Source organism: Centroberyx gerrardi, chromosome 23 (genome assembly GCF_048128805.1).
Source record: "Centroberyx gerrardi isolate f3 chromosome 23, fCenGer3.hap1.cur.20231027, whole genome shotgun sequence".
NCBI lineage: Eukaryota > Metazoa > Chordata > Actinopteri > Beryciformes > Berycidae > Centroberyx > Centroberyx gerrardi.
Window position 1 is genome coordinate 21,306,617 of NC_136019.1, and position 10,678 is coordinate 21,317,294.

The following is a 10,678-nucleotide window of genomic DNA, read 5'->3' on the forward strand; positions in this document are numbered from 1 at the left end:
TGCGTCAAGCTCGCACACTCAGCCAGAGTAACACCGGGGAAAAAAATAAGATTTTGCCATCAGAATAAAAGCATAAAAGTTGTCACTTTTGAAAAAAAAAAAAAAGAATAAGGCCATGCACTGTGCCTGGCTGCGTTTTAGGCAGAGCAGAGCATTTTCTAAAGTTGAGAAAACTTTTTAGTGGAGCACACTGCTTTTTTGGTATATGGTATAGAATGTTTATGCCACAGGCTGGCTCTGGTTCCCTGATAGCAGCTTCTGCACCTGGTCGCTATGGAAACAAATTGCATGTCACACAAGGAAAAAAAAGGCGGAATCGAATACACCCACACTACACCCATACTACCCAAGTATTAGGGTACACAGAACAACAAAAGTCATATCAAAATAATCAATGGAACCATTAAGTTAAATATGGACTGAAACTAGCTGTAGAATACATACTAAAACATTAAATTGCATTATTGTGCATGGTATTTATGAAAGAGTTCCTTATGGACAAGTAATTTTCAGGCTAAAAAAATAATTATTTGAGGAGTCTTGGTCTATTTTTGGCAGTCCCTTGCTGGCCTATATGGCTATAGATAATGCTGTGAAAAGGACTGTTTGGAAAAAAATAACAACTCTATTTTAATTTTCTACATAGTGCTTCTCAAAAGTAAATGTTTTCACTTTGGTACTTGGCATATTACTCAAAAATATATTGCAACATACGAACCGCAATACGGGTTTTATTTTGAAAGTTATAACCGGAAGTCGTGTTTTTCATTCTACCTGGCTTGACGGGAGTCTTTTGGGAGGTGCAGCGGGAGGGTGCGGCGGAGAATGGGCGTGGCCACACGCCCCAGGAGGCGGGGCCTAGGCCTGCATATTGATTGCTTGGATTTCAGGAAACACAAACTTACAGTATATTGATGCTAAAATGCACCAATCAGCATAAGAGCACTGCAGACACCTTTTGTGACATAATCAAAAAGTGAGCCAATCACAAAGCTGTTTGGCAGGGCATTATGAGGTAGCCAGCAGGTAATCCATTTAATGTGCAATTTATCATGCATGGATGCCCCTGTCAAGTTAATTGAATTTGAAAGTATTGTTCCAGCTTGAATAAATTATAGTTTCTAAATTGGATGTTTGTACAAGGATTGTTATTTTGTCTCACAGATTATAACATATACATGTTCCTATCCACTGTGTGTTGATGTGTGTGTATGTCTGCATGCACACACACGTGTCTAAACGCCTATATAAGTGCAAATGTGGCGTCAGCAGGACTACATTGTTCCCTTTTGCCTCCCTTTTACAACCCTTTCTCTGATTCTTCCTTTCTTTCCCCCTTGAACAGATGATTGCCCCCCCCCCCCCCCCCCCCCCCCAGCACCCACACATCCCTTCTTTCCCTGCATCCATTAACAGTGTCCCCTTCTCTCCTCCATCCATCCTTCTCTCTATCCCTTATTCCCTCCTTCCCAGCATCCCATTGGACCATCTGTCAATGTCCTGCTGCACTGGTTGCCCAGCTGGGTCCAGCGCTGGAAGGCTGGGGAGGAGGGGGGCTTGTTCACTCTCACTGCATACTTAACACACTTATAACATGCATTAGCAACCACTGGTTAACCCGTCCCACCCACTGGACCTTTAAGAGATTAGAATGAAAACATAATACATTCTCCGCACGATGGGATATTGTGAATTGCTTGCTCTGTTTACTCTGTTTAAATGCACTAGTTTCATGACTAAATAGCACAAACAGAATCAGCAGATTGGAGTTTTAGTTCTACAAACATTTCTTGGAGGCAGAGCTGCTCTGGAGGCAGAAATAATCTCATTGGTTGAGTTAAACCTCAGTGGGCAGAGCCAAAGAACCACAGTTTTAAAGTCGAGATGAAACGGCATTTCGAGAGTATCTAACTTCCGTATCGTGACGTATTTCCGAGTGAAACAGGAAAGACAGGCAGGACGTAACGTTGGGAGGAATTTGATTTGAACGTTGAAAAGTGGGCGTGTCTTAACACCCGAAGACACACCGAAGTACTATGCTGTTGCTAGCTAGCTAACTAATGAATCTTAGCTCTGTGCGCTAAAAGTTGAAGATTGATTGATGGGTGGATGTCATGATATTATTGGTTGAAATTGGTTATGGGCATGCTTACGTAAGCACACGGCATATTTTGTTTTGCAGGAAGAAAACATGATTGAATTTTGATATAAGAATACAAAGAAATTGATTTTTTGTATTTTTTTTGGCATATATTGTTAAATAGGTGCACAATATGATCGGGGATGTGATCTAAAAGGGTTAAAAAGGCATTTTTAATTTCATCTCGATTTCCTCGACCATCTCGAGGAGTGCAAGTTAGCTAACTGCCAAACTTGAATGGCAAAGTGGTCAAAATATGAATTAAAAAATACAAATGGGAATGATTTATTTTTTCATTCATTCATGACTTGGTATTCATGATCTTGGAACATCAGCAGACTAGCTAACTAGCATAACTAATTAGCTAAGTTTGAACTTGGAAGGTCAGACTAGCTAACTAGCGTAACTAATTAGTTAGGTTTGAACTTGGAATATGCTCTGTCCTACGCTCTATGAGCTGCTTTTGTTATACCAAATCTGTCCCTAAGGTTTTCCAAAATTTTTTGTAAGAAGACAGGTCGTAGAGATGCTGGTACTAGCAAACTTGCTCCGCTTACCTGTCTTCAAATTGGTCCATCTTGGGTCCATGAGGTAATGTTTCCTGCCTCACCACTCTGCCATGACTTGGCCTGTATTGGTGAGACAAAGATGGGAGACACATGCAAAAAATAAGGGCATGATGATGGGAGTGAAAACCCTTGATTTAGACCGTCATATGATCCTAAAACTCTCTATTGCAACCCATACAAATGATTTTTTTGCAGCGGGTTGGCCAACACACCACACTGGAATGATTTCTCTGGTAAAACATGACTGACTGATATTCAGTTTTTAGTAAAAGGCCTACATCATCCCAATATATATCAGCAAACCCTACTACGCACCCCTGTTTATACATGTCCAGCCAATAAAATTTAGTTTGCGCTGCACATAACGCTGTTGTTGTGATAGATGAAGTTGAAAGAGGAAAAGCGGGTCAGGAAACCAACAGCGTTTCTACAACCCGCTTGGGGAAAAACAAAGAGGATGGGAGAGGAAGAGAGGGGGAGCTCAGAGGAAGAAGGGGAGGACAGAGAGCGTGAGAAACGGTGATGTCAGTCCTCCTATAGGGACTCCAGATAAAGTGGAAAAAGAGAGAGAAGTTTGGTGGGAAAAGATTCAATAGCTGTTGGAGAGAAGACTAGGCCACTGGGTCACTGGTTTAAAGACAAACAAACAAACTAGGGTTGGACTGATGTGGGTTTTTGATGGGCGATACTGCTATTTTTGGACTAAAAATGCCAATAGCTGACATTTTGTCATGATTTGTCATCTTTAAATTTGATCATTTTCATACCAAAATATTCCAAAAAGTTCAAGGATTCTGTATTTCCCTCAAGATTGTATTCTTATCAGGGTGGAAAAACCTCTGAAACAGCATTTAGACCATCATGGGACACTAAAACTCTCCACTGAAACCCAGCATGATAGGATTTATTAAACATAATCATGCATACTTGTGAGGAATTTGATCAAAATGTCTCATTAGAATCAGTTCAGGTTAAGGTCTTCCCATAGACAACCAGTGTAGTGTTGATCAATTCTACAATCAATATGTAATCAATCAAACTGCATCATATCCATCATATCAGACGGAACCAAAGACAATATTGGCAAACCGATATATCAGTCTAACCCTAATAAAAAGCAAACTAACCATCATCATCTCTTGGTACGGTGACTTGGGACATTCCGTTCTTTTGATTGGTCATAGTGTGAAGTGATGACATCAGCTCAGAAGCATGTGGGTCAATGAGGATCATGAATATTCACACTCATTAGCAGGGAGCCTGAGTTGAGGTCGCTGCCTCCTTTGTTTTCAACTCATGTCGTGTCGGTCACAGAGTTCGCATCTTCCATGATGATCATGTATGTGTGTGCAAGTGTGTGTGTGTGTGTGTGTTACAGCTCATCTCCATCAGTGTGTGTCTGTCTGCTGACCTCTTGTTTCCTCTCTGTGTTTCTGTATTCAAATAAGATGAAACTTGGTTGATCCTCGTGGGGAAATTGGGTCGTTGCAGCAGCAAAGAGTATTAGGATGCATCAAAGAAAAATAGGATAGAAAAATAAAATTATAATATACAGTTCTGGGGTTTTAAAACATACAGCCAAGAATTCCAACAGAGTAGAATATAAGAGTGAGAAGTATGGGAAAGTGTATGTTCAGTCAATTAAACTGGAGTGAATTTAAATCTTTGCAAGGCAATTTTCTGGCTCCCAAATGTTAGCCAGAGGTAATTGTTTGAATTCTGACTGAATTGACTTCAATACCCAGAAATCCTGTAAGGTGTCAAAGTAATAATCTGTATGTGTATCTAAATAGATGTGTGATGGGTGGATTTTCTCTTGTTCAGCCCAAACACATTATTTTGACTGAAAAGAAGGCCATATTTTTTCATGAAAATGTTGCATAGTGGCTCTTTAAACTATTCCTCATTTGACTGGAACCCCCCTGGAAGCCATTCAAGGACCCTGGAACCCTTTAAGGACCCCTGGAACCCTCTCAATGACCACTGGAACCTCATTCAAGGACCCCTAGAACCCCTGGAACTCCCTCAAGGACCCCTGGAACTGATTCAAGGACCCTGGAACCCCCTCAACGACCCCTGGAACCCCTTCAAGGACCCCTAGAACCCCCTCAGTGACCCCTGGAACCCCCTCAATGACCCCTGCAACCCCTTTAAAGACCCCTGGAACTCCTTAAGGAACCCTAGAACCCATTCAAGGACCCTGGAACCCCCTCAAAGACCCTGGAACCCAACCCATTCAACAAACCCCCGAACCCCTTTAAAGACCTCTGGAACTCCTTGAAAGAGCTCTCCAACCCCCTCAAGGACCCTGGAACCCCCTCAAAGACCCCTGGAACCCATTCAAGGACCCCTGGAACCCATTCAACAAACCCGCAAACCCCTTTAAAGACCCCTGGAACTCCTTGAAAGAGCTCTCGAACCCCCTGAAGAACCCCTGGAACCCCATCAAAGACTCTTGAGTGTCCAAGGACCCTAAAGGTGAATGAGTGATTGATGGAAGGAAAAGCTAAGAGCAGGATAGGAAGAGGGAGTTGGGGGGTCAAAGCAGTAACAGATGGACGCATAGCAAAGGGCAAATGGGGAGAGAGACTTTGAAAGCAAGGGACTTTCAGAAATAGACCGTTAAAACCTTGGTGACAGAAGAAGGAGAGCGTGAGAGTTGACTGGCAGCGACTGGGGAAGAGAGAGAGAGAGAGCAAGGCAGAGGTCAAAGGGAGAGAGAGAGTGAGTGACTGCTGAAAGAGGAGTATGCCTGAGAATGAATGGTATGTGATTTAGACGTGACCAGCCCACCACCAGCTGTGCATGTTGTCTGAGAGCGAGTCTGTGGCACACACACACACACACACACACACACACACACTGATAAACACACACTCCCTATCTGGAGCCTGTTACACATTAACACTGCAGAATGAGTCTCTCTGGCTTCATGACTCTTTACTAGTTACACTGTAACTGTGTCTCCAACTGTCTACTGTAACTATGACTTCCAGTCAGTGATCGTCAAGGCAAACAAACACCAACATGAATAAAATCAATTACATGCTTAGAGAGTATTAATTTATGCTTTTTACCCTTTAAAAGACCCTATTCTCATATAACCTAAATCATTTTGATACTACTTACTATAATAATGAATTTACTTCAGAAAGAGTTATATTAGTCTAAAAAAGTGGTAAACTCTATTCTGTAAATAAGGCAGATAAACAGAGTTTAAGTGAAATAAAATGAGGAAACAAAGATTACAATAAACAAAATTTAGGAAAATCAAAAATGTGAAAAAAAGATAGGTAAATGGGTAAACATCATAAAAACAAAATGAAAATGAAGGAAATAGAGCAGTGAAAATGGCAGATAATAAAATGTATAGGTTAAAATAGGACCAATTCAACCAAATTCAAACTTTCTTGTTGGGTTTTCCAATCTTTTGAAACAATTTTTTATTTTTTTTATTTTGGCTTTATAGTATAGTATTTTGGACCATTCATAGTAGCAATTTTTGCTATTTACTTTCCATTATAATGCTAAATACTACTAGATCAAATTTGGACTTAGACTAAGGTATGAGAGTGCCACACCTTGTCACAGCAGTTTGATACTATTGAAGGCCTTGGCTCCAGTATTATCACTGATGCTACTGGCTTTACCATCAACATCGCTGACATGATTCTTACTGCCATCAAATGTGGACAATGTAACTGATACTGAATAACTGTAACCACTTCTTGGGTCACTTCTTCCCATGGTAACTCACACTTACTTTAGAAGAACTGCAGCACCACCTAGTGGAAATAGGTTGGAAATGCACTAATGAACAAGACAACAGTAAACATGTCAGCCCCCCCATGAATGATGCTGTCCCTATCTGGGCCAGTCAGAGACAAATCTGTCATCTTGTGGGAGAGGAAGACTGAAGAGGAACCATTACTCAGTGGACTGGGCCTTTTATTTCATCATTCACAGATCACAAGAAAACAGAAAAGAAGTGTTGATAATATACAACTAGGCAGGGAAGAGCAAGGAAATCCAGAGCAAGCACCTTATCATATAGATTACAGCTGTCTTCCAATAAATCTGATAACAAAATAACACAAAGTAGGCAAACAAATGAACAGTGGTAGGGGGGTAAATTGGGTGAAAAACAGTTGCTAAAATAACAAGTTATACAAATGTGAAAAAGGTGCAGATTGGAGTTTTAGTTCTCCAAACATTTCTCCGAGGCAGAGCTGCTCTGGAGGCAGAAATAATCTGATTGGTTGAGGTAAACCTCAGTGGGGTTTTTCAGAGTGAACAGAAACTCAAACTTCATCAACAGAAAATCCACAGAAGTACTGACCACTCTGTTTAATTGACAAGTGATCTCTGGGAAGTGCAGTGCAGAAACACCACAGATGGATACAAAATTAAAAAAACAAAACGAGGAACTCAAGGATTACCACTTTAATACTGAGGGAACACATTCAGGGATGGGGGGCTTTTTCAGAAATAACCAACAACATCCTTTAGTAAAAAATGCCTTGTACCTGCAATAGTGTTCACATGGCAAGCTGTAGGCTGTCCAGTTAAACTCTATTTAAACGCCATTTAATTGCCATGCTTTCCTGGCCACCAAGATATGTGTATAAATTAAACCCAGGGATGTATTGAACAGTTTAAATCCAGTTTAATTAACTTTCTAGCCTGACATAAATTTACATTGCTGCTAAAATCATATGAATACACAAGGGTGTGGGTTAAGGAGTAGAAACAGATTAATAAAATGCATTTTGCCCACAATTTGAACCAGTATTTTAACCTAGCCGTGTAACCAAAATAGCCTAACGGATGTTGTCATCAAAATTATTTTAAACAACTTAAAATACTGTACGTATTTTCAATTACTAAATTAACTATGACTTTAATGTGAAATATGCCTATTTTCTGACTTCAAACCAACTTCTTCTTTTTGCAAGGGATAGGAAGACGGTGGGAATAAACAATTAAAATGCCATAACTACATTACCCAGCTCACTTTGCGCCAGTGTGAATTACTTTTCCCGCACAGTGCGCTCTTCTCTTCCTGATTGGCTGAACGCCACGCCAAGAAACAAAAGACTAGACGCAACTGGCTAGTGCCGTGCCTCTAGTTACCCGGATGAAGCGGTTTCCTATATATCCTGGACAGTTCTAGGCGGGCGTTGTAGTTCAAACCAAATAATCGGCAGAAAGCTACCCGTCTTTTTTGTGCTGCAGCATCAGAAATTACTTGAAGATTTTAACTATGGTGAGGATTTAACGCCTGTTTATCGACTTATCAGAACGCTGGACTATGTATCATAAGCATTTGTTGGCGTTAAATTATATTAAACAGCCGCCAATGTACTGGAGTGAATAGCCGCTAGCGCTAGCTGCTATCCTAGCTTAGCACGCTAACTGAACGTTACTTGACTGCATTGGGCAATCGATAGGAAGGCTGCAGATTGTAGCTAGACGGGGCGGTAAAATTGGCAACCTAATGCTAACGTTACCCAGCAAGTATTCAGCGTCACCTTGTTAAATATATAGGCGACCTGGCTGCTGTGTCTCCGGGAGGCAGGCTTGCTACTAATGTTTGTGTTTTTCCAGGCTGGTGGTAAAGCAGGTAAAGACTCCGGGAAGACCAAGACGAAGGCTATTTCGCGCTCACAGAGAGCAGGCTTGCAGGTTTGTCAACTGAAGTTCATTCATTGCCTCTGTTGTGCGTAACTACACTCGAGCTAATATCGTTTCTAAACACAGCTGGGGTTGACTAGCGGGCGGTCGTCGCCGCACGTCCGGCCAGTGAACCCTTTGTTTCGCCGAATTGACCTCCAGCCTTATCTCTTATCGTTGCAGTTTCCCGTGGGTCGTATCCACAGACACCTTAAGTCCAGAACCACCAGCCACGGCAGAGTTGGAGCCACCGCAGCGGTGTACAGCGCGGCTATTCTTGAATACCTCACCGCCGAGGTAACACTAGTTAAACTACTACCTAAACACCTTGCTCTAAAAACCAAGCACCGTTGGAGCGCTCTGTTTTGCTTCTACTTAACCGCGCGTGCACTCGCTCTGCGCCCTCAGGTTCTGGAGTTGGCAGGAAATGCATCAAAGGATCTGAAGGTGAAGCGCATCACTCCACGCCATTTGCAGCTGGCCATTAGAGGAGACGAGGAGTTGGATTCACTCATCAAGGCGACCATCGCTGGTGGTGGTAAGTAGACTGTTGACTCATCTCCAAGTACTTTAGAGTCATTGGTTTGGTTGAACGTTTTCACTAAACTGCGACCAGGGTTATTGTAGTTTTGGGTTTGTCATTGGTGTCTGTATTTTAATCTCAATGTTGGTTTTAGTTCACTGTGGGTTTTGTAGTCTTATTTATTTAAAGGCATGACAAGTTCAGAATAGGTTTTTTTTTTTTTGTTTGCAACAGGTATTGTGTAATGTAAACAATGAATCAGACATTATTTTTTAAATTTATTTAATTTCATTTGTTTCTCTGCCCAAAATTCATGTTTTCCCCTTGCACATCAGCAAAATAAACTGAAAACATTTGATGGGTGTATATATTTTAGTTTTACAAGTAGACAGATAGTTGTACTTCAGTTTGTTTTCCCACAAGTTTTTTTTTGTTTTGTTTTTTTTTGTTACATTTTATTTCCGTTTACAATTTATTTTTTAACACCTAGTCTTGGTTTTAATTTACAATAATAACCTTATCTTTGTTTTCCAGGTGTCATCCCCCACATCCACAAATCTCTGATTGGAAAGAAGGGCCAGCAGAAGACTGTATAACCTGAAGCGCTGTGGAAGTTGTGCCATCTCAGGACGAAGTCTGCATCAAATGGTTCAATGTCTTTAGCTTAGTTCACCTTTTAGGAGTTATTTGTATGGTTGAGCTTGCTTACTCACCTGGGGTATTTTTTTAAAGTGGCTTCAGAGAAGCTCGTTTTTTGTGTTCTGTTTTTTTTTTTTTTTGGTGCTGCAGTTCTGTGTGTTCTGTTTAATCTCGCTAACTTTTGTGGCATTCCCATGTTTAAAGTGGTGTTATAATAAAGCTCCAAGGTATTGTGCATCTACAGTTCTGTCCCTTCAGTCCTCATTTTCAGTTTGAAGCTCCATCTGTTCATATGAGCCTGCCTCTTTTGTTTAGGCCTTGTACATAAATAAGACTCAAATGTGGATGGTGCACATGTTTGGCATTAGCTGTCTTTTTAAGTTAATCTTTAGCGTGAACTTTAAGATCAGAAGCCAGAGCTGCCGGTTTGAAAGAATCCAACTCAGTCAACAAAAAGCAAAGGACAGCCACAGCGTGCTTGTGATGTCATGGCATGCTTTTGCTCCATTGTTTTTTATTTTTTAATTTTTTTTTAAAATGTTGAGTACATTTGATCAATTTAAACTAAGACTGAACGGCAGCCTACTGTTTACTGGGCCATTTAAACTTCTCATTCTGTATTGGCATGAATTGCAAAGCATGTGCAGCATTTTGATTATACAACTGGACTGAAATAATTTTGGGGGGGAAACACTACTGTAGTCACTTTTGGATTCTTCAATAAAGACTGGGCTGGCACAATCGGTGACCATTTTATATCCTGTGGTGTTTGGATGGTTTATTCACACTTCTGAAGGCTTGTTTGCATGAAAGACATTTGAAGTCAGATCTATGACTGCCAGTTTTAGCTGTGGATGTGGTTAGTTACATTTCTCCAGAAAAGTAAAACCTATTTTTTTAACTTTCAGATTTTTATTGAAAAATTAATGTACATTTGAGGTAAAGATAGAAAACTGAAACATTCAATCAAAAATAAGGTCACAGAATATTACAATATCAAATAATTGTACATTTCTGCAAGGAGAGGATGGAAAATATGAGATAGGAGTGATGGAAAAATGTTTAATTTCAAAATAAAATGCAGTTGAATCGATTGATCTGAGGGAGGTTATTAAGGAGGTTAATTTTTATTTG

At 40.6% G+C, this 10,678-nt stretch overlaps 1 protein-coding gene across 1 annotated transcript; it reads left to right on the forward strand.

Moving 5' to 3' along the window:
• The first annotated feature begins 7,874 nt into the window (after positions 1–7,874).
• Positions 7,875–10,300, forward strand: LOC139932356 (histone H2A.Z). The gene is made up of 5 exons (XM_071926097.2): positions 7,875–7,975; positions 8,317–8,394; positions 8,566–8,679; positions 8,791–8,920; positions 9,440–10,300. The coding sequence occupies exons 1-5, from the start codon at positions 7,973–7,975 to the stop codon at positions 9,499–9,501; spliced, it is 387 nt and encodes a 128-aa protein (XP_071782198.1). The 5' UTR covers positions 7,875–7,972; the 3' UTR covers positions 9,502–10,300.
• The last annotated feature ends 378 nt before the right edge of the window (positions 10,301–10,678 follow it).

Bases quoted from the DNA above. Each gene is read 5' to 3' on its own strand.
- LOC139932356 (XM_071926097.2), top strand. The intron at 8,680-8,790 runs GTAACACTAGTT...CTGCGCCCTCAG, and splicing joins TTGAATACCTCACCGCCGAG to GTTCTGGAGTTGGCAGGAAA. The intron at 8,921-9,439 runs GTAAGTAGACTG...TTTGTTTTCCAG, and splicing joins GGCGACCATCGCTGGTGGTG to GTGTCATCCCCCACATCCAC.